This window comes from Carettochelys insculpta, chromosome 2 (genome assembly GCF_033958435.1).
Source record: "Carettochelys insculpta isolate YL-2023 chromosome 2, ASM3395843v1, whole genome shotgun sequence".
NCBI classification, from domain to species: domain Eukaryota; kingdom Metazoa; phylum Chordata; order Testudines; family Carettochelyidae; genus Carettochelys; species Carettochelys insculpta.
Window position 1 is genome coordinate 159048091 of NC_134138.1, and position 24394 is coordinate 159072484.

At 43.5% G+C, this 24394-nt stretch overlaps 1 protein-coding gene across 2 annotated transcripts in view; it reads left to right on the forward strand.

The window, feature by feature from the left end:
• Nucleotides 1–2567: 2567 nt before the first annotated feature.
• GABBR2 (gamma-aminobutyric acid type B receptor subunit 2) overlaps nucleotides 2568–24394 on the forward strand; it is a 776613-nt gene continuing 754786 nt past the window's right edge. For both annotated transcript variants that reach the window (XR_012644212.1, XM_074985985.1), the window contains exon 1: nucleotides 2568–3247. Coding sequence is in view for 1 of the 2 variants with exons in the window: in XM_074985985.1 (XP_074842086.1) it covers nucleotides 2939–3247 (309 nt within the window). In the remaining variant the exon portion in view is untranslated. The remainder of the gene's footprint in view (nucleotides 3248–24394) is intronic.

Genomic DNA, 24394 nt, shown 5'->3' on the forward strand with positions numbered 1-24394 from the left:
AGGGAGCAGCCAGCCACTTTGAGTGGTGCTGCTCCATGACACAGGGTGGGCTGCAGGCTGGATTAAAAGGCTTGGATCTAGCTTCCCCACCCCTGCTCTAAGGGATATGAGACTGTTTTATTAATTACATCCAGGCTCTGGAATACATGTTATAATCGTATTTTGTATCTAATCACTTGGGTTTCTTATTTGCTTCTTGCTACTTTGGATCTTTATGTTTTGTTAAATAAACTTTCATTTGATTTTACTATAAACAAGTCTAAGTGCTGTGAGTTAAGTGGAATAGTGATATGAGGTGAAATTGGTAAACCAAGCTATTTTGTTTCTTCGGCAGACAGGGCTGGTGAAAGACTGTTGCAGGCCCTTGGCAAGGTGGGTGAGCCAGCAGAAGGGGCTGAGCTGGGAGCCACTTGCTGTCACTTAGCCCACAGGGAAATGCTGTGGCTAATGGCTAAGAGAGCTAAGACCACCTGGACCATGCCACGCAGGGCTCTGGTGGTGCTCCAGCTGCTGTTACTGTGGCAGCAACAGTGGTGGCCCAGGCCTTCTATCCCTTTTAAATTGATGGGCCCTGGGGCAGCTATCCCATTTACACCATCTCCACCTGCGAGCAGCCCTGTTGGCAGCAGCAGAGTGGCCAATATTGAGATGTCCACAGGGCCAAGAGCAGGACTGAGGGAGGCCCTCAGAAGGGTTGAGGTTTGGAGTGCATTCTTGCTGACCTCTACAATGACAGCTGGGCCTGTTAGGCCTAGAGAGCAGTATTTGTATTCCCTGTGGCTGTTACAATTGGGAAACTCACCCACAGCAGGCACTGAAAAGGTGTCCTTGTGTTAAGGTGGGTAATAGCTAAGTACCTCACAAGCCAGGCTAGCAGGTACCCCTACACAGTGTCATAAGCGGGTTCAGAAAAGGCCCTCGAAATGATTAAAAGTTTGGAAAACCCACATTACAGTGACATTCTCAATAAGTTCTTTTGTCTATCAATCAGGTTACAAGGTACATAATGATTTTATCAGGTATCTGGATCAAGAAAGATTTCTGACAGCAAGAGTTCCTTAATTTAACAAAGGCATAACAGGACCCAACTTCTGGAAACTGAGCTACTCACATTCTAAATGAAAATAAGAGGCATATTTTTACCAGACTAATTAACCACTGGAAAAAGCTTTCCAAGAGATGGGGTGGATTCTCTGTTACTTGAAGTTTTCAAATTAAGATCAGAAATGGTATCTTTTGAAAAGATACACTGTTTCACCACCAGAAGTTTATGGACTTAATGCTGGAATTACTGGGCAAAATTTAATGGCCTGTGTTATACAGGAGGTCAGACTAGATGATCATAAAAGTCCCTTCTGGCTTTAAAATCATCACTCTATCAGTGCAATTTACTGGTATTCTAATTTATCACATTGAGAACATCAGCACATCTGATATAAGCAGGATTTATTTGACAGTAGTAACATTTTGTTTAAAAGAAAAAAAATTGTGGAAGCTTTAATGAGACCCCTGGTGATTTTAGAAAAAAAAGTAGTATTTGGAAAAAGGGAGGAGTCTGAAGCTTTTAATGGTGCTAAAACAGCAAAAACTGTGACCTACCCAGCTGCCTGGACTCTGGCTGTGTTTTGAGTTAAAGCCTCCTTCCTGAGGAGCTTTGCAGTATAAAGTTAGGGGTGGGACTACAGTGTCTCTCTGTTCCACAAGGGAAAATGGACAGGTGAGAGTGGTATGGGCTGATGTGTACAGGTGTGATCATGCTGTGCAGTGTACACGCATGTGGGAGCGATGTAGACGTGAGTGTGGGCAGGGATGTGAATGAATGCCGACAAAACATAGAGAGCCCCTGCTCTCTGAGGCACAACAAAACCAAATTCTATGGCAACAAGCTCGAATCTCCACAACGCCCAGTTTTGCTGCAAGGTTAATTTACTAGTGGCAGCCGCAAGCAGGGAGACCAGCTCGCTACAGGAAACGGGCAATGCCACAGCCTCTTGTCAAACGCCAACTTCTCCAGCAGCAGGAGACACGGGGCCCAGAGCACTGCGCGGGCGGTGTCTTTAAGCAGGGGGCCGCTGGGGTGTGTGTGGGCTGGGGGGAACTCGGCAAGGTGGCCTGCGCGGGGCTTGGGAGCGACTGTAGCGGGGGGCAACCCCGTCGTACAAGGGGGAGAGGGGCAGAGCAGCTCTCCCAGCTGGTGCCTTACAGCGTAGTACCACCGGGCGGGGGGGCAGAGAGCCGCGTTGCTCCCTCAGCAGACAACAGCCCGGCGCTGGCCTGAGCGGGCCGTGCGCGCCCCCCCCCCCCCCCCCCGCTCCTCACTCCGCAGTGGGCCCGCCCCCACCCGGCACCCCCGCGCGTGCAGCCGAGCCCCGGAGCGAGCTCGGATCGCGCCGAACGCGGCTGCCCGCAGGGCGCCCTCTCCCCCCGCCCCCTCCTCCTCCTCCTCCTCCCCCCCCCAGCGCGCGCCCGCCCGCCCCTTCCCTCTACCCCGCCCGCCCCGCGCCGCGCTAGGCTGGTGGAGGTGCCCGAGTCCGCGTCTCCCGACTCCGCCGCCGCTGCCGCCAGTGCGTGCGGCGGGAAGCAGCCCGGGGACCAGGCCCGCCTGGGCTTACGGGAGGGGCGCGGGGCCCTGCTGGCCTCGCCCGTCCGGGGAGAGCCGCGGGCGGGGGAGCGGCGCGGCGCGGCGCGGGCTGCAGGCTCCGGGAGAATGCGGCACTAGCAGCGTCCCTCCGCCGCCGCTGTAGGGGGCTCCTCGCCTCAGCCTCCAGCCCGCGATGGTGACTGCCGCCCCCCGCGCGCCGGAGCGGGGCTGCGCCGGCCGGCTACGGCGCTGAGCGCCCGGCGAGGTAGCCGCTCCCCTCCGGCCGCCGCGGGCCGGGGGGGGTCTCCCCGTCGTCGCCGGGAAGCGGCATGCGCCCGGCGTGAGGCAGCCCGCAGCATGCCGCCCTGCCCGAGGAGAGCCCGCGCGGCCGCCGCCGCCGCCGCCGGCCCGGCCCTGGTGCTGCTGCTGCTGCTGCTGCGCCTGGGCTGGGCGCGGGGCCACGCGCGGGGGGCGGCCGGGCTGCCCCCCAACGCCACCACGCCGATCTCCATCATGGGCCTGATGCCGCTCAGCCAGTCGGAGGAGGACCAGAAGAGCAAGATCGGCCGGGGCGTGCTGCCCGCCGTGCAGCTGGCCATGGACCAGATCCGCAACGAGTCGCTGCTCAACCCCTACTCGCTGGACCTCCGGCTCTACGACACCGAGGTAGGGAGCCCGCGGCTCCCCGCCGGCCCGGCCCGGCCCGGCCTGCGCGGGGGATGGGGAGGTTGCGGCTGGGAGACGCGGCAGGTGCCCCCCGCTGCCCTAGCCCAGCACACCGGCGTGCTGGTGTCCCACCCCCCGCCCTCTCCGCTCGGCCGGACCCGCGTCACCCTGCGGGGCGTCACGGGGGGCCGTCGCCGCCGCCAGCTGCTGAGCGCTGGCTGCAGCGGCCGGGCGGGCAGGGGGGATTGGGATCTCGGGGGCGGTGGAGCGCAGGGTGCTTGTGATCTCTGCGGGGGGCACGCAGGCACTGCGGGGGCGGGGATGCCAGGGTGCCCGAGCGCTTGGTTTTGCTCCCCCGCTTCCTGACGGGCTAAGGGGGCTGCGGGGGGGGGGGGGGGGCGGCTAATGCCGATCTCCAGGCTAAGAAATTCTCAGGCTGCCTTTGTGTGCCAGGGCCGGTTCCGTAGATTAAGCAACAGATGCAGGGCAGTGACCTTCCCCCCCGCGAGCTGGCACTGCGACCCGCATTTATGAAACGCAGCGGTTTGGTTTGCGCGGCAACGGAGGTAGCTGAGGCTCGGTGAGGAGGTGGGGGAAAAAAAAAAAGCACTCGTGGGTTTGGTCACATTTGAGCCGGAGCAGGGAAGGGAGGGAGCGGCGTCCTCCCAGGGGTGTGCTCGGAGGGTGAGTGCTAAGTGAAGATGCGAACCCGTCTCCTAGGTGTAGCAGATGTAGCGAGCTTACGCATTACCCTGTTTGATGTAGCGACCTACGTCTCCTTGTCCTCGCTACCCCATTTGTTAGAATGAAGCGGTTCTGTAGTCGTATCAGTCGCTGTGGTGCGCGGCGGGCGCGCACACACACACGCATAGAGAGGACACTTAAGGAATGCGGGCGAATTTCAGTGGTGCCAGCGTGCATGCCGTGTTGTGAAATCAGAGCCGCGGGTTTCCGCAAAGAGTTAAATTTGCAGTTTTCTCTGGGTGGTGTATGTGCCACACACACTTCCTGTAAAACCCTGTGTTGCAGAGCTGTTTCTTAGAGACTGGAGGAAACGATGTCAGGTGCCTTACGGAGTTTCTCCTTCTCTTTGATTGTATAGAGGGATGTAGGGGTTTGGAACAGTATTTTTGCAGAATTACACTCGATTTTGATCACAACTTTAATAAACGTGTGTCTGCAGCGAATAAATGCTGATTCAGTATTGAACGTTTCCTGAAGGTGGCAGTCATTTCTTGTGTAATACTAGTGTCTGATACCCTTTCCAAGACAAACCGGGTAAAGCAATTGACTGCTGAACATCTTCTCTGTCCTAATTTGTCTTTTTTTTCCTTAAAACAACAACCCCGTCTTCTCCCACTCTGTCCCCAGAATCTGATGGAAATAAACTGATATGATCAGGGAGAAGCTGCTTTCAGAGTAATTGTCTAACCCAGGAATTATTTTGGGAATCTCTTATTTTGTAGGGGCATTGTGTTTGGCATAGTAATTTTTCTGACCTCTTTAAGGGGAAATGCATATCACTGAAGATACAGATGCTAAGCGAACATTCTAAGGGAACATTTTGTGTGTTAATGCAAATGATATGTTGAAAGAAAATACAGACACGCTGAGCCTAAAATAGTCATTAGTTATCCTTAGAAAATTAATGCCAGTGAACTGTGAAATGATAATGAAAAGGCTTATGTTTTTTTTTGAATGACAGTACCTGATTGTATATAAGCACGATATGTGTCAGAAATACTCAGAAGTTTACTAATTTTTTCTTCTGTACATTATCCTGTTTAAACTGGTGACTCCTAAAGATGGGATTATTATTAAAAATTTGTAAAGCAAAGAAAATAGGCTAAGTTTGACAAGATTTGACATTTACATATTGGGATCCAATAATATTTACTAAGCTGCTATACTTTATATTTAAACTTCAAAATTTGTCTAGTATGTGTATGTTATTTATTAGAATAGAATTGGTTTTCTGCACTAGAAAACTAACAGTAAAAGTATTGTGAAAAAAAGTTCTGTTTCTCCCTGGCTTGAATAACAGCCTTGTTTTTTTTTTTAAACAAAACAAACAAAACAATCCTCTATGTTCACTATTTAGTGCTCCAGGGAAATTAAGAATCAGGGTCATGTGATAAACCTGCTATGTAGCTCTCAATTCCTGTTGATGGGTAATACGTATGACCCAGGGAAATACTGGATATCAGCTAGCCCTTGATGATCATAGGATGTTAAGGATCTTAATTTATCGGGTATTCATTTATAATCCTCTAATGAGTGTAGTGGAAAAAAGTGCAGATTTGATTTTGAGAATGGATATACTTGCTTTAATCAATACACTTTTCTTAGGTCCTTCAACAAGTAAAAATATAATGAGATTAACTGTAAAATTAATAGTGACATAAATTGGTATGTATATATCATGTGAATAGGTTAACATAATTTTATTTTATTAAAATAAATTCTTTCTCTGTGTTTAGAAAATGAATAATATATTTTGATCAATACTCTGTGCTTAATAGTACCAATTAAATAATTTATCTTGTATGAAAGGCACCTGAAAAAATAATTCTCTGTGTGTCTTCTATTAGTTACGTCAGTGCAGGCTTCTTGATACTACTGTATTCAGCTGGTGTCTCAATTCTAATGTGGACAAAATGTGAATGTTAGAATACATAAATTAAGAAGTCCTCTCTGTCCTAGGCCAACTGCTGAGGCTGACAAAAATGTGTGGTCTCTTGGTAAGGGCAGACGACCTACATTCTGTTCATGACATAATCACTGACCAGCGAGTGTGCATCTTTTTTTAGGACCTTACATATACAGAGTCATCATCATCTATTAAAGGATACACATGGAATATTGAATTCAGACTCAATAGCAAGTAAAAGAATCTGCTTGCTGAGTACATTGAGACATACTGTAAGTGCATTCATAATACTTAAGTCTATATATGGTAGTGCTGTGGAATCTTAAACTTTTCAGAGTCTCCCTTGAGAAGTTTTGAAGTGCACTTGTCTGCTATTATGCTAATGAGGTGCTGCATCGTCATGGCAGTGCCTTATTAACATATTCTGAAGTATCACATTACCATAGCCTCTCCAAAAGGAGGGTCTAGTATGGCCACAACCTGTCAGATTTATTGGAGCATAAGCTTTCATGAGCAAAGATCCACTTCGTCAGATGCATTTTAAAGCTCTAATGTGTTCAGGTAAATTTCTGGCAAGTTAAATGAACGGAAGGAAATGGTGAGAGAGGCATCAGACACCAACTAGTGCTGAGCCCATGGTTGTTGATGATGAAGTTAAATGAGTATTGCTAATTTAGTTTTTGTAATTTCTAGAATATGTAAGAGTGCAGTTACTGTAAACACCATGATTTATATTCAGGTCATTGCCACGCACTTTTCAATTAGTCTACAATTCAGCAAAAAGCAGCTGAATGAACATTTAACTTCATGCGTATGAGTAACCCACTCCTCTTAAAATAAGCACTTAAACACGTTCAAGTTAAGCACATGGTTAATTGCTTTGCTGAATTAAGGCACAAGCCAGATGGGGTTGTACTGTGTTTTCCCAGCAAAATGTGGTCAAGCAAACTTATGACAGTGCAAATGTTGTTTAAAAGGAAATCCTTCTCCAATCCACAGACACTACGCATGTATTGAACTTTATGCACATGAATACAACTACAATTGCTCTTATTGAGTAATAAGTACTAGTGTGTCAGTAGGATTGAAGATTAAGTCAGCAACCAAACTTCCATTGAGTTTCATTAGGCTTTGAATAAGACCATTTTTGCCGAAGCTAGATTTTACTATTTATGTTGTTTTACAAATCCAAAGTCCATTGACTATTTTGCTAGTCTTTAAAGTGCTACTTGACTGCTTTTTGTTTTGATAGTGTATAGACTAGCGCGGCTTCCTCTGTGTGACTTTAAGGTTGTGGACCTGGTTTTAAGAATTCAGGAAACTTGATATCTCTCAGTATTGGACCAATAACCAAGGTGTATTTCTTCTGTCTAGTCTATTTTATGAACAATTAAAAAGCTGGATAATTTCTGCAAATATCTTTGTTTTATTAAACTTTTGTCTGTTTGTTCAGTAAATTATTTCATTTTAAAAAGCCTGTCTGAGTCATAGGTTGGTTTTGGTAACTTTTCAATGGTCATCCCAAACAGAGTAATCCTTTTAACATCAAAAGAGAAGTCCTTATCCCATTCATGAGCATCAATGAAAAGGGGAAAGACAAAGAAAAAAAGAAAAAAGAAAGCAGTCAAATAGCACTTTAAAGACTAACAAAATTGTGATCTGTAGGATGCAAGGGAAAAGCCTAAGGACAAGAGAGGAGATGTGAGCTGAAGATGAAAGTGACAAGCATTTTTTCCTATATCCTCAGAGGCACTTGATATGAACATAGATTACTCTTGGAACTAAATATGGGGTGTTATTGGGTACACATCCCATCTACGAGAGCACACCCATTGTTCTGTAATCATTAAATAACAGTATATACTTTTTGATGTAGGCATTTACTACAGAGTGCTATAGTTACACGAGTTACAATGTGCATGAATGATTGTGCATTGCAGTGGTATCTTCACAATAACTAGAACACGTTTGTGGTGCTTAGCACAAATAATTAACATACTCTGATTTTGAAAAGTCTGTGGCCTCTTGGGCTGTCTTTCAATGTCACTCCAATAGAGATGTAATTCTAACTAGGCTTCTCCTAGCTACCACTACATCTGGGACGTTTCTCTCTTACCTTTCTCCCTCAGGATTTTCCAAACACAAGATTGCTGCTCTAATTTTCTGCTTGCTGTTTTACTGGTGTTCAAGTGAAGGAGAGGAAAGGAGAGAAATGATCAGCATTCCTTCCCAGATGTAGATCCTTGACTTGGAGAAAGTGCATCCCTAAGTTCCTCTGGCAACATTCCCACGTCTAGCATAACATTCGCTGGCAGATGCCTATTAGATTTCAGATGGGCCTCATGAGCTTTTGCAGAAGATTCTGCTCCAAACAGTAAATTGACTTATTTTGTAGTGTAAAGTTATTCCTTCTCATGGATACATCAGGAAGGAAGCTTGAAATAATGGCGAAAATGGGGAAAATGTGCTGTTTCTGGGCTTGAGATAAAGAAAAGCAGATTTCCTTAAAAATAAAAAGGCTGAGGTGGGATGAAATTCTGGAGATAACATAAGTATTGTTAAAATATTAGGTATAAAAAGGATGGGGGTTTGCAATGGAAATATTTTCTTAAACCTCCTCGGGCTTGTTTGCGTGTACAAGGTGCACTGATGAAGCTTATTTTGATTTAGCTGAATAGGCACAAGTAGCATCATATTTCAATACTTTGTAACCACACAGCAACACCAATGATTTAAGCATGATGGAAAGTGTGGGAATGCATTCCAGCATCACTTATGTTACTTCCAGGATCACTGCTTTGTGGGCAGCAGAGGTGGCATTCTCCAAAGGCACTAGGGCACCCTTTTGGGGGCTAGGGGAGCAGCTCTGTATGTCCTGGAAGGGACAGGGCTGAGAGTGGAAGGGGTAACGTCAAAGGCAGACAGCCCTCAGTGCTGCCCAGAGTGCAGTGTGCTTCCCTCCACAGCCCTTAGCACTGCCTGGCGCATGCAGCATGGAACTGTGTCCCAGTGCTCTGATGACAATTTAAAGGACCTGGAGCTCTGGTCACCAACACCGCTAGCAGCAATGGCAGCCAGAACCCCAGGCTCCTTTGAATCACTGGGTCCTAGGGCAGTCACCCCTATTTCCCCCCGCCCCATCGCAGACCAGATGGTAGGCTTTTTTTTGTGGCATGTCACTGAATTCCTATTTGCTTTTGAGGAGAATCTGAGGGCAGCCATCAAGCATCCATCGTTTATTGAAATTTAGTTGGTGCTCATGCAATTTCTCAACTGTAAAACTCCTTTTCAGTACTGTGGAGAGGCTGCCAGTACTGCTTCTGAGGTGCTGATTAGAGGAATCTGCAGATTGAGGGTGTTGCCAGAGGAGAACCCATCCTTTGATACCACTTGGCCATTCTTCTTGGATTTATTTTTTGGAGGAGCTGCACTCAACAGAGTGGCACATTTGGGGCCAGCCAACAAGCACTTCATGATGAGACTGTACCTTTGAGAACTAGAATGACCAGCAGTGGCTCCCGAACTTCAGGGTGTGGAAGACTGCATTCTGTGAGTTGTGTATCAAGCTTACCTTATTCCTGCAGTGCCAGAGTACCAGAATTAAATTTTTTTGAGTTTTTGGAGCTTACTGTTATATGCAATGCATACCTTTTGTGCACTAGTAATCCTACAAAACAGTAAAAGATTCTGAAAATCTAAGAAAACACATATGCCATCAGCCTGGGGATGGCAGAACACTAGATTAGCCTTTGCAGTGAGTTAGAGCAGCTACGGATTGCCCAGCTGCCTGTGTCCGAGAGAGGGGGGTTCTAGCAATCTGGAATGGCTGGAGTAGAACTTCAGTCATATTTCAGGGCTCCTTGCTGTTTCCTCTAGGTTGTCTGCAAAGAGGATATTACAGAGCCTCTTTCCCACCCAGAGATTCCCTCTGTGCACAGGGAATTTACAGCTGGATAAGATCTGCTAGGCTGGCAGCCCCTTTGCACCTTTGGAGCAATGCAGAAAGACCACAGTGGAATGAAGCATTGGGCCATGTGAGACACATGACACTCCACCTTCATGTGTGCTGTTAAGCAAGAATTCACAATCCCAAATCTGGAGTCAATAAGAAGTTTTTTGGGGAAGGTGAACATCTGTCATTCTGACTTTGAGAAATTAATTTTGGACTATTTTTAGGCTTTCAGGCTGTCTGACAGGTTTCATTAATAGCACTTGGTAAAGAAGTATCGTGTATTACCAAATGCTACAAATGAAATCTAACAAAAGTTGGGGGTGACGCACCCCACTCCCTCCCCAACCAAAGTTTAACATAAAGTTTATGATGTCAAGGCTAGATCAGAGGGCTTCCAAATTGTTGTTAGGGGACTCCTGGACACGGGAAGTCCCAGATTATAGTGTATTTTTTTAAAAAAGTTGAGCACAAAGGAGCTAAAATTTAGATTATTCTGCAAAGACCTTTTACCATTCTACCATTCTGATTTTTGAAACAGCTCTCCTGCACAAAACACAGCATAAATTGTACTCATAAATTCCTGCACCTAGCCCTGTATGAACTGCACCATATCTTTAAGACAGAGCTCCAGTCTTAATTTAAAGATTCCAAATTATGGAGAATTCACTGCACTTTGGTAAGGTTTACCAGTAATTAATTATCACCACTCTTACGGGGTTGTATCTTATGTTCATTTTGAACTTTTTGGCTTAAACTTAAAATGATTGGATCTTATAATGACTTTGTGGTAGATCTCCATTTTCCCATATTGAGATTGTAGTTATCCCATGTAACTGAGCCTTTGTGGGTAACAACCGAGAATACTAAATTCAGGACAAATTGCTGAAATATATGGCGGGTACACCTCAAAGCTAAAGGATATTCTCCCACGAGGTATACCAAACCATCAACAAAAGCAAACGGTTTCACCACAGTGGCTAAGAAGTCATAAAATCAGTTTCCTTAGGCATACCAGTCCTTGTATCACCACCAAAAAACATAGACTTAGGTATGAGAGGTTGTTTAAAATCAATTTCTTCAAGTAAAAGTTTCTTCTGAACCCAGAGGACCAGCCACACACACCCAGGTCAGTATATAATTCAGATCCTACCCAAATATTATGCTGTTGCCAGCCCTTAAAATCTACAAGATTATAGAAAGAGAGAGAAAAGTGAGAGAGTTAAAATTGGTTATCAAATACATACAATAATTGCAAAGTTCTTAGTTCAGGTTTGTAGCAGTGATGAAATAAGCTTCTGGCTTAAGTCAAGTCTTTGGTTGCTTACAAGTCGTTGGAAGATCCTCAATAACTTGGTTAAAATTCTCCTAACATTTTGTACCTCCCTGATCTGGCCATCCCTGGAACCTGACTGGTCCCAAGCTAGTGAATGTGCTGGATCTCAGGGGAGGTCAAGGCTTGCCCCTTTGCTGCTACTGGCTTAGGGCTTTGTGCCTGTGGCAACATAGGGGCCAACATTGACTGAGGATGGGAGGTGGAGAAGGGAGGGGAGACACTTGAGGGATGAGGAATGGTGGTTGTGGAGCCCTGCAACTGAGGGCCAGAAATGTAGTCTGGTAGCTGCAGTGCTCAATTGACTCTGACTGGGCTGTGCTCCTGGCCTCCAGCTGTGTGGCTCTGCAATCATCCTGCCTCTTCCTCCAAGCATCCCACCTCAGTTTTTGCACAGGCAGTTTAGGCCCTCTGCAGCTGCTGTAACTGAGCCCATCAGCTAGCAGCAGCAGAGGGTCTGGCATTGATCAAGTGGGAACTAAGAAGGAGGTGCTCAAGGGTAGAAGCAGGGTGGCTACAGAGCCTGGGGACCAGGAGTGCAGCCCTAAGGAAACGCACCAGCCTGGGAGTGCCTCACAGATGTCAGACCGTAGATGTTTCTGGACGTTGGAAGTCTGGAGTACAGAAGTCCAACCTGTATTAGTATAAGTCCATAATCCAGAGTTTGGAGCAGGAGAGGGGCAAGATGGAGCTGTTTTCAGCCCTTTTATAACTTCTGTCATGAGGAGGGAAATCCACTGTTCTTACTGTGGAAAATTACAGGTGAGAACATGGCATTTGAAATCACATGGCCAAGTCACAAGTCCATGCATCATTCTGCTTGCCAAAATACAGTCTATCATGTAAGTTTGACCTACATTCTTTGTTCTGAGATGAATGATCTTGCATTTGGTTGCATTAAAACATAGTTGATTGCCCTCAGTTGACAAGCAATCCATATCACCCTGTGTTAGTGACCTATCCATGTCTTTATTTACCACTTCACCAAACTTTCACTGATGATTTTATCAGCAACAATTTTGTATTTTTTCCTTGAAGATTATTGATAAAAATATTGAATAGTGTTGGGACAAAAACAAGGACTTCACTAGAAACACTCCCACTCACTGTAGAGTCACTATTAACATTGTCAATGTATCAATGTGCCATATTGATCTTGAACAGTGACAGCTTTTCCATCAGAATGCTGCATGCTATGAGAGAAAGTGTTTTACAAAAGTCTAAGTATATTACATCAGTGTAGTTAGCCAGACTTGTGATATCAGGTTCATTTAAAAAAAACATATTTTTCACAAAACTATGTAAATTGTTATTAATTAAGACTCATGTCAGTCTCCTGCATTTTTAACAGGTTGGCTGAAGCACCAACCACCATGAAGCTAATTCATCATTGCCCTGCAATATCTTTTTAGTATCATATCATTTCCCTCACAGAATAAGATCCTTCCAGTATCTTTAGCGAGGGAGTATTCATCTTGATCTTTTCTGTTTTCTCCCAAATCATTCCTTGTTATGCTGGTTACAAAGTGCAGATTTCAGTTTTCTGTCAGCTTCGCTGGTTTTCAAAATTTCTGCAAAGGAGTGCATACACAATAAGCCTCTTTGTAAACATGTTGCATCCTTCTCCCTGGAGGAACTATTGTGGAAGGCTCCTTTTGGGATGTTAATTAACTTCCTTTCCACTGTTTACTGTACCTGTGCCCTAGCAGATAATTTAGTGTTTGCCTAGTAAAGAGATACTCCATAGATATTTTTGCTTTACAATTTCCACTCCACGTAAAATCTTTAATTTTTGACAGATCAAAACTCAAGTTGCACAACATGGAAGTAAATGTGTTTATTTTTCAACCATTGTCAGTTTCAGGTACATTTACTCATGTACTTTCAATGTTACCAGTGGGAAATGTATTAAATATGCCCATATATAAAATTAATACTCTGCACTCCTGCAGGGCCTTTCATCATAGGATAATACAATGCTTTAGAAACATTAATGATTTCAGTGTCACAATCTCTGTATTACAGAAGGATTTACTGAGGCAGTGTGTCCAACTCTCTCTCTCTCTTTCCCCATCCAGACAATTTTAAATGCAAATCAGTTGCATTGTCCAGAGGAGGGAGAGAGAGAGGGCCTAGGCTGACCCAGAGGTGTTAAGTACTTACCCAAAAATCACACAGCAAGTCAATAGCACATGCATGGATAATATCCAAATTGCCTGACTCCCAGGCCTATGCTTTAACAACCAAGTGCATTCCTTCCCCACCATTTAGGTCAGTGGTGGGCAGTGAGTTTTGGTGGGGGGGGGACACTCCAACAGGTTGATAAATAGTCAGGGGGGACACTCTTCCATGATATTAATGGGGGAGGTGCAGGGTCTGGGATGGAGGTTGGGTGCAGAAGAGAGCTTGTGGTAGGGGACTGGGATGCAGAAGGTGTTGTGGAGTCTGAGAGGGAGTTTAAGTGAAGGGGAGGTTGTGACCTGGGGGAGGGACAGGGTTGGAGTGCCAAGTGCAGGTTCTGGTTGGGCGGTGGTCATCTCCTCCAGATAGCTCCCCTCCAACCTGTAACAAATACTCATTAGCAACCACACACACCACACCACAGAGACACTAACCCAGGAACCAATCTCTGCAACAAACTCTGTTGCCAACTCTGTCTACATAGCTCTACAAGTGACACCATCACAGGACCTAACCACACCAGCCACACCATCAGGGCTCATACACCTGCACATTTACTTAACATATGCCATTGTGTGCCAACAATGCCTCTCTGACATCTGTATTGGCCAAATCGTACAGTCTGTGTGCCAAAGGATAAATGGACAAATCAGACATCAAGAAAGGTTTTTGGAAAAAAAAAAAGAAACAAAAAACCCCAGTAAGGGAACACTTTAACCTCCCTGGAAACTTAGTAACAGATTTAAAAGTAGCTATCCTTCTACAAAATCTTCAAAACCAGACTACAAAGAGAAACAGCAGAGCTGCAGTTCATGTGCAAGTTTAACACGATCAAAGTAGGACTGAATAAGGGCTTGGACTGTTTATCTCATGACAAAGGCAACTTTCCCTTTCTTGGTAGTTGTACCTTCCTGTCAACTACTGGGAGCAAGCCACATCTGCCTTGACTGTATAGGTTTTGTTAACACTGGTCCTATGCTTGATAGGTAACTCCCTTCTTTTGGTATGCTAATATAGGGATATCTATATCCCTAACCTTGTGATTTTCCACTCCATACATCTGACAAAGTGGCTTTTACCAATGAAAGCTTATGCCCCAATAATGTTAGTCTTTAAGGTGGACTCCCTGTTGTTTTTGCAGATGCGGACTAACATGACTACCCCCAGAATACAGCAGAATGAACCAAAAGCTTCCTTGTGGACATTCTTATTCTGTTTTTTTCTGATTTAGTTTAATGTGCTTTGGAAATTTCTGAAAACATACCAAGAAAAGGCACGCTTATTCTGCAGTAAGAGTATCCTCACAGAGAATTATTCCAGAATGGCTGTTGCGCTGTGCACTGACATCCTGTTTTACTCCAGATTATCTTTCTTGTGTAGGCAAGACCTGAGGCCACTAAATAAATTGTCTGATTTTCAAAAGGCTAAGTAATATGCTGCTCCTCTCAACATCACTGGGAACTGAGGGGTAATTGACAAGTGGAAAAATCAGTAAATTTATTTAGGAGAAAGAAGTAAATATGAGCAGGAGACATAAACGTGCCACTTTTAATTAAGAACAGATGCACTCAGTTTCTTACCTTAAATGCTTAAATTTAATTTCTTAACTAAATCAGTATAATACATATTTAAAACAAAGAATTGCAAATAAGAAGTCATTTGAAACTGTTGTGTGCTATACTTTTGTCCCCAGCTACCAGATGCAGGTATTTTTATAGCTCAGGTATAGGGTAATTTCATAATTAACATACACTTTTTAGGCATAGAATCATTAGGCAATTATTTCCATAGGTTATGCTGATAGAAGTGACTTTTATGACTTTAGGAAAAATATTGTTTCGTAAGAGTCTAATGTCCCTAGAGCCTTATTACTATATATCAATCATAGACCACTGGTTGTTTGAAATCATGTTTTCTGAAGCTTTCAGGGCTGATCCTGCTCTGTTCCACTGATTTTAGCCTAGAGCAGGGGTGAGCAAAGTAAGGGGCAGGTGAAATTTTGTAAGGGGGGGTGCAGCGTGATTGGCTGCTGGGTCTCAGGCTCATCCATCTCATTAAAAACTTTGAACTATGTTACTGTTTTTATGTATATGTATTCACGTTTGTATACGTTCTACATACTTTGTTTTCTTATACATTTCGAAAGGTTTTTTTGTTTTTTTTTGTTTTTTTTTTAAGTATGAACATAACTGAAATTTCCACCAGTTTGGATTACATTAGACAGGTTGAGGGATGCTGCTAATTGCAGGGATGAAAAGTGGGGCCCAGTGTAAAAAGTTTGTTCACCCCGGATGGGAGACTGGCCAATTATTCATAGATTTTTAGACTCAGACGGGACATCAACTCTAACCTCCTGCATGCAAAAGATAAATGAAATAGATTGCATTTCCTTACTCTCTTGTTCTACGGCAGGTTTTCCAGATCTTGAATCATCCTTGTAGACCTTTTCAGAACCCTTTCCAATTTGTTCAACATCCTGTTCAAAGGGAGGATACCAGAACTGGACACACTGGCTACATCTACATGAGAGGCTTTTCCTGGCAAAACTAGGCTTTGGAAGGGAAAAACTCTGGAGCGTCTACACAGCAAATGCCTGTTGTCCACAAAATCTGGCACATCAGCTGGCAGCGTTGTGCCTCTCCCTGTTCAGGTATAACGCCTCTCTCAACAGTGTTCTGTAAATAAAATAGCTGTGTAGATGCTCCAGGGCCCTTCTGTTAACAGACAGGGCTTCCGGTTCACTGGAGAGCCCTGTTTGCACAGCTTCTGGTCAGCCATTCTGTTGAGAAAGGGCAGGGCAGTCTGGTCTGGCTGCTCTCTGTCAACAGAGTGGCTTGTTCTTTCGATCTGCTTTTATATGTAGATGCAATCTGTTGACAGAAGTTTTGCCAGGAAATCCCTTCCAATGGTCACTTCTGTCAACAGAGGCTTCCCATGTAGACGTAGCCAGTACTACTACTCTGTCAGTAGTGGTTTCACTGATTACGTTTATAATGGTTGCATCGCCTTTCTACTTCAGGCTTGTTGTTCAGCAGGGAGTAGAGGACAGTATACCCTTGCGCCACCTGTTAAGAGGCAACAGAAGCTTTGTGTGCAGCAAAAGCAGATTCTTCTGCTTTGTTTAAATGAAGTGTTATGGCCTACAAACAGGCACAACTGCCATGGGTAGTAGCGTGGCAAGAAAATCCTTAGAGGAGGTATTGCACCAGCTGTGAGCTGCTTCTCAGTGGAGCAGCTGTCTCCTGAAAAGCTAAGGCACACACAGAGCAGAACTGTGCAGTAGTGGCTTAATCTGGGTAGTAGCTCTATTCCTGGCATGGGAGGAAGATGTGCCTTCTTGTGGCAATCTGAGTTACTGTCAAATCATATTAGAGTCCTATCGATAAAAGAGAGTTTAAAAGGATCTGTGAATATGCTCTACACTGATTATCATTCACCCTGTGTTAAATTAGTTATTTTAATCAGAACAGAGTAATTAACTGATTTTTTTGGTTTAATGGCCAAACTGGAAAACATAAGTCATTTCCGGTCAACTCAAAAGAACAGTTTTTTTTTCCTGTAATATAAAAAAAAAGCCTTTTGAAAAAGGCATTTAATTTGCTCCAAAATGGAAAGTTCCATTTTTATTTTGGTTTTATTTAAACTTTTATGAGTATTTCTAAGTTTTTTGGAAGTGAAAAGTGCAAATGTTTCATTTAGAAAAAAAAATTGGAACATTTTGACTTGTGTGGATTTTTTCCCTATGTTTTCATTTGAAACTTTTTGCTGACTTTGACCCTAATTCCCAAATAGTTTGAATTAATTGAAAACAGCCATTTTTGGCAAATAGTTTATTTTCCAAAATATTTTGCTCTGCTTCAGTTATAATCTGCTTGGAAAAAGCATACAGTGCATCACTATGGGATAGGAACTTCACGAAGAATGTTAATGGACTGTCACCAAGAAGGGAGAAGCTATTGTGTGGGAAGTATGAAATGACACACAGCTACAATTTAAGTACTGTAGAACTCCAAGACACGTGCACTCAAGCTGTGCGTATCTTGGTTTAATGTGACTCTGGGTAGTGGGAAGCTGGTGGCTGGCTCTGGGCTGGCCAACGCACACGGGAGACAGGAAACTGACCAGCTCTGCTGTGCTGCTCAGTTTCCTGGCTCCCCAGTGTAATGTGAAGTTTGACTTATGTGGAGTTGCACAGGAATGGGCCTCCTTGTAAGTCAGGTGTCTACGGTCTATAGTAAAACTTTAACATGAGGTATTAACTTTTTAAGTGGATGTCTCTCAGAAATACAGATGAAGGGGCCCAGAACTCAATTTAAAATGCTATAAATACAAGACGTAAACGTATTTCTCTTTGCTTACGGAATGTAGTATACTACAACAAATAACCCAACAAACAACAAGCCAGCCTGTACAGAAGCTCTTCCTATAAGTGCTACATCCATCCCCTTTCTGAAAATGACTGTTCTGAGACTAAAGTAGGAGAGGAATACATGTATGTGTGTGTGCGTATTCACCTCAGCACTTCATTAGTAATCTCCCATCACCTTGATTAACGTGCCCCCTTCGAAGCTGGGGGCAAGTGTAGACAAGTTCATAGTGAATCATGTGGTGGATTAGGATTTGACATTTGCTCTGGACTATGGTGAAAATAACTTCAGTGAATGTGCAGCATAGCAAATTCAGTTGAAAAAATTCTTTTGAAAGATGTGACTAAGGTAAAATATATGCCTTTCAGGTGCTTTATCTATGATGAGCAAGTTGTATTACTCCCTGTGATCAAATCTGTGTTCAGCTACAATGTCAGCAGTTCCCAACCTTTTTGAAACAGGAACCTATTTTGACAGTTCGGGAAGACTTTGTGACCCAAGGTGATTTAAAATTGGGGAGTAGGTTCTCCCCTGGGAAGAACACCCCCCGCCCCGCAGTCCACCATCTTAAACCCCTCTCAGGTAGGGTTGGCAGATTTTTGGAAAACTGATGTGGGACAGGCAGCCCCAACTGCAGGTTCCGCAGCCAGGGCTGCCTGTCCTGCACAAGATTTCCAAAAACCTGGGCAGAGGGCAGGGACCCTGACAGTATCTTGCCTGGGGGCCAGCTGTGTCAGCCATGGGATCACTGGCTGGTGGGACAGGGGAAGCTCCTGCACCTTGAAGCTGGCTGTGGCTGGGAGCCCTGGCTGGCAGCGCCATCTGCAGGACCCTGGCTGGTGTGTGGGGAACCCCCCCCCAGTGGCTTGAAGCTGAGTGGGGCACAGAGGCCTGGATGGCACACCAGTCATGGGACCCCAGCTGGGTCTCAGCCCCTGCCAGCCTCCTGTCCTCAGGCTTAAACCTCAGCCTCCCAGCCCACCCCCCACCTTACGGGGGAGTTCCACGCTGCTCTGCTGACCCCCACTGCTCCTCGTTGGGCCAACCTCTTTCTCTAGCTGATTCCCCCTAATCCTCCTATGCCTTTCCCCCACCTGCCGCAGGGGAGTTCCCTGCCCTCCAGGTTTAAATGGGATTCAGTTTAATTGGTTTCAGGGTGGGATCCCTGCTGCTGTTAAACCAAGTAAACTGAGTTCCACTTCTGCATCGCAGGGCAGAGACTGGGAGCCAACAAGGAGTCAAGTGGTAGCTCAGAGCTTTAAATGACTCCGTAAGAGCCGCATGTGGCTGGAGGCACCCATCCGGCGATCCTCAGAAAATCTAATCATGACCCATAGGTTGGGAATCCCTGAGCTACATGGATGGCATGGATAGCTAGTTAATTCACCAAAGTGAAAAAGTTGTAGACATCTGTTTTGATACACAGATTACGGTATTAATTTTCACTGCAAAAATCTTTGTAGATCTGAAACAGGACAGTAAATTCTGGTTAGCTGGTGAACTAGTCTTGACAGGAACCACACTTTGTGGATGTTGATAACTGTGTCAAAATAAAACCTGTCAATTCTAGAAAAAGAAGGAAAAAAAGTGAAACTGTGACCAGAAAAGTGGCTAAGTGACTAGGATATCTCTGAACTGCCAGATTTGCATCCCATCCCGCCCCTTTATATTCAGTCACATGTGCTTACAGTAATGAAAAAAAATTCAGCTTTTTACTTCTGTAAGCAGCTGCAGAGATTAATCTGTTTATGATTAATGCACCATCAACAGACTGTTAAGAAAGACCCAATTGTAGAATATTTGTGGTGGTGATGAATGAGATGGAAAGAACATAGTTTGAAGGGCTTGGGAAGCATGATGATGGGGGCAAAGGGAAAGAAATACACCTCTGCCCTTTTTGGCAAAATGATCAAATGTGATGGAGAGTAATTGAGAGACAATAAATATTGGAATTCTAGAATTCCTTTTTTATAGGCCCTTATCAGAGCAAAACTTCTCTTTAAGGAAAAAGGGGCAAGTGGAGGTGACCTTCCAGATTTTTTATTGGGTTTCTTTCAAGTACAGTGCTAGTTGACAAAAGTCTTAATTACACTTGCTGAAACAGTTTTCAGAACCAGCACCCTCTGCTATAAACCACTTTTTGAAAAGATAATTTGTGTAGATATGTCTTTTAATGAAAATCAACAAAGGTTTGAGAAAAAACATTGTGATGGATCATGTTTGCTCTCCCAATTCAACAAAGCTATAGGTTATAACCCACAGGTACAATACAAGATTGCCATGGGCCAGTTTTAACATATTAAACAGGCATATCACCTTGCCACAAATTTCAAGTGTTCACATGATGAAATCAAAACAGCCCTAACTGATTGGAAGCAAGGTGCCTGCAAGTCATTGTATATTTTTTTTCTTAAGCAGAAGAAGGATATTAAAGAAAACAACTAAGAGCATGGACACAGACCTCCACGCAGCTTAAATTCCAATATCATCTTTCCTGTTTATCAGGATTCATACCATATCCTTGGGACAAGATTTTAGATACAGTCCTTAGCAAGGTGTAGTGCATGCAGTGCCCCAAATGAGAAGTATACCTGAAAGGCATTGTGAGTCAGTGTACATATTAGTCACAATTCTTCATCTGCATTCCCCTTACTTATGGGAGGTAGTAATTTTTACTACTGGCTTATAATGGTGGTAGAGTGCTACCTATTTCATAGCAATGCAGTTATCCTGATCAGCAATTGGCCTCTTTTACTCCAAAATACCTTTACTTAAGATCTGAGTAGCTTACATACAGATGTATTTGTGAGTCTGTGTTCTTACACATTCTTACTGCCTTACACAGAAACATAATATGAGTGGTGGTGTAGCTGTTGAAATGCTACTGGGGCAGTGCAGAAAAAGTTAGTTTTCTGAAGAATTTAGTACCAGTGAGCTGGTTCTTCTGAAATCAGGTCTGATGTGTTACATAAGGGTGAGGTGAAACCGGTGAATAATTTTGTCTCTTTCAGCCCTGAAAATTTTTCAGTTTTTCTTTATATTAATTATGGGTGTTCCTTAAGACTAATGCAAATACAAAAGTAAAATTATTTGGATATCTAAGATATCCAAAGAAGTCATCACAATTTAAAGGTGAATGCACTAGGAGAGATCATGAGACCATCTTTCCTTGTACACTAAAAATGCCCATTGACTTTAGGAGAAGTTTTGGGTGTGCTGGGAGAATAAAATCAGGCCCAAGATATTTAACTATGGCTGAATTATTTTATTCCTTTCTGGAAATAAAAAAAATATCAATTTGCACAACTGCACATTCTGTGGTTCATATAATGTAAATAAAAAATTGACAGCTGGATTATAGAAAGTAAATCAAACTGAAGCAATATTGTGTACTTGAGAGCATGAAAAGGCACTGAAGATAATATTTCAATGTATTAGAAGTTTGATCAATTAAGAGAATATCAGGTTTTAGAAAAATGACTATACTTGTTTTTTTCTAGATTTGTCAACTATGGATGATTATTTCAGCTGAAGAAATGTCTTCAATGACATATATAAAATTAGACTTGGCAGAACAATTTGCCTGGAGATTATTCTTGTGAAGTATTGATTCACAGCACTGCTGTGAGCAGGATTACTGTCCAAATTGGAAAAGCCAGCCTTGGAGAGCTCTTTATCCTTTAATAACAATTAGCTCCTTTCTCAGAGGGACATAACTGACCAAGGCAAAAGAAAGCTGCAAAATGTCTGGCAGAGAGAGAAGCTGAGGCCTGTTCTCCCTAGGGATGAATGCTCCAAGGGAAGACAGGAAGATAGAGAAAGAAACTGAGAAAGATGGTTTTCTGGAAATGGAGGAGAGAGATTCTGGTAATTTACATGCTGCTAATAATCAGATGTTCTGAGGAACGGGATCGTATTCATTTATCTATTCTTGGGCTTTTACCAGTCAGTTGCATGACAGGCCAGAAAAACCTAACGGCGGGTGTGTTACCTGCGATTCATTTAGCCTTGGAACATTTATACAGGCATTCATGGATTTTGAAGAACTATGAACTCCACGTAACATTAAAGGATACTGAGGTAAATGGATGTGGTAAATACTGACAGGGTTTTATGTTAAATAGTCTGTGATCACATAGTTTTAAGCTCTCCATTGCATTTTCAAATGCCCACATGTTGAGGATTTTTCTCTCCTAGCAAGGCAGCTTCAGTCCTTGATAAATGTGGTTGTTGTGTTTTGTTTTTCTTTTCTCCACTACCCTTTGGCTCTCTGCCTGAGCGTGGTCTGTTGGAGGGAGGCTTGAGGCATTATATTAGTGAGCTGGGGAAGTTGTATATCCAGCTCTGCACTCAGCATGCTGGGGGGCAACTTGGTAACATCACTTCTCCTACTCTGCATGGTACCTGGAGGTGTTCCCTCACCGTAGCAGTTCAGCCTTGCTGAGCAGTTCTTTCCCTCCAAACTATCTGTGTACTTCTGTGCTTTTTTTCCTGCATCCTCTGGAGTAAGCTCCACAGATCAGTTCCCTGTTGCCTGCAAGTTACCATGGGGAAAATCATTGTGAGAGAAGGAAGAAGAGGAAGATGAGCTGTGTGTGACAAGGGGAGGCAGTCAGGGCATCAGGCCTTGTTGGGTACGGGCTTGTTTGCTAAACCAAATGATGAAAAGTGAAGGGAAGTACCAGAGTTGGAGATTGAGAACTTAGGTACAGTATAAAGATATTTGAGGGGATATCTGTAATTGTGATGCTCCAAAACTTGATTGATCCAAATATTTGAATCACCTCTTCCAACATAAAATCAGTGCCTTAATTTTACTTTTGCCTACTAGGAGGGAATCTCTCCCCTCCCACCTTCATGACACTGCAAATGGAAGTTAAATATTGCATGCCGGTGAGAGGGAGAGCAGTTTTAGTTAAACTGAAGAAAGGTGTTCTCACAAGCAGTAGTTTGGTGGTTTAGGGTACTGGCCAGATTTAGATCTCTGAATTGCCTGATTCAGAGTAATATGGCATGGAAAACTCTGCCCCAAAAAAGAGAAACAGGAACTTGAAATTGAATCTCCCACACTAGTGCCCTAACCACATATATCCCCTTCTAGTTCCAATCTGAAAATGAACATTTTGGCAGATTTCCACTTTTGCAAAAAATTTTAAAAGGTTTTGATTTCATTCCAGCATAGAAGGAAACCAAATTTCTAATGTTGTTGCAAAACAGAATTGTCATCATCTGATCAGCCCTACCTGACTGTATGACCCATCTTTTGCCATACTGCAGAGTCATTTTGCATCATTCTGCCAACTGATTCTAGCTCTACAACTGGTGTTGCCAGCCACAGGTAGATACTTCAGCAGCAATAGAGATAGTGTAGACTTTCTTACACCCTCTTTTCTTTTCCTTGTTGCCTGCTGCAGGGTTGCCAATAGTCAGTAAATTTACAGACAGTCCGTAAAACATTAGCCAAAATTGGATGTGTCCATAAAGTGTGTAAAAAATTTAGGTGTCCGTAAATTTCATAAAAGTGCAATACAGTTTCAAGAAACAGCAATTATTCTATAGCAATTAAATTTCTTCTGTGGTGCTTCAGCCATTTTACTGTGGAGCAACGGAAATTGGACATTTTACTTGTTTATTTACTTGACGGTTGAGGTGACGTAACGTGAATCATGTGATCCACATGGTATCATCTACATTATTCCACAGAGTTAGCGTCAGCACATTGGCAACATGACTAACTAAATGAAAGTGAGTTAAATAGCATATTGTTCTTCTGATGTATGAATTACAAGGATTATTTTTCACTTTTGGCCATTTATGTTGTCTTCATATAGTATAAAAGTCATATCCATAAAAAAATTGTCTGCCTGTAAATTTTTTCCCATTTTGCCCGCAAATGAAATTTCTGTGGGTTGGCAATCCTGGCCTGCTGTCATTAAAGGGGGAGAAAGTAATAGGAAAAAAAGGAGGTTGACACAATTTCGGTATGAATTACTGATTCAGAGGTGCTGTTCTTCTTCTCCATTTGAGTAATTTTTCGGGTCCTCTGATTTATGCCAGTGTTCCAGCCAGAGGACTATCTACACACAGCCCAGGACTGTGGGAATGCAAAGGTCATGTGACTTGTGTTGCATGCTCCTGGGCTCTATCTGAGGATCTCGGTCTGTTTGTCAAGCTTGTATTCTATGTAAGGTTTACAACATTACATATAAATACAAAGATTTTTCATTAATCAGATGTTTGCCATCTGTCAACTTTTGTTTGTCCAAACAGATCAGCTTATATAGTGAAACTATTGCAGCAGAAAAAAATTTCTTCGTATCAGTCAAGCCAGAACCTAGCAGTGAAAGATGCTGAAAACTTTTGCAGTCAGTACTAAGACCATTATCCTGAAAATGACTACATGGGGGTGAATTGCTGTGTCTCTGTTGAACACCAGTTCAACAATGTAGAGCAGTGCAACAGTTTGCTATGATGCAATCATGTTCAAAATTGTGACATAACTGATTTAATATTTTCTTTTTTTATCAAACATAGGCTGAAAATGTAATAGAAACATGTTCAAGTACATTTTTACCCCACAGTGTATAGGGTGAATATCTGTTCCATTTTTACCAGGACAGTCCCTTATTTAAGCTGTCCCACAGGCGTCCTGACTTCTTTAAGAAAA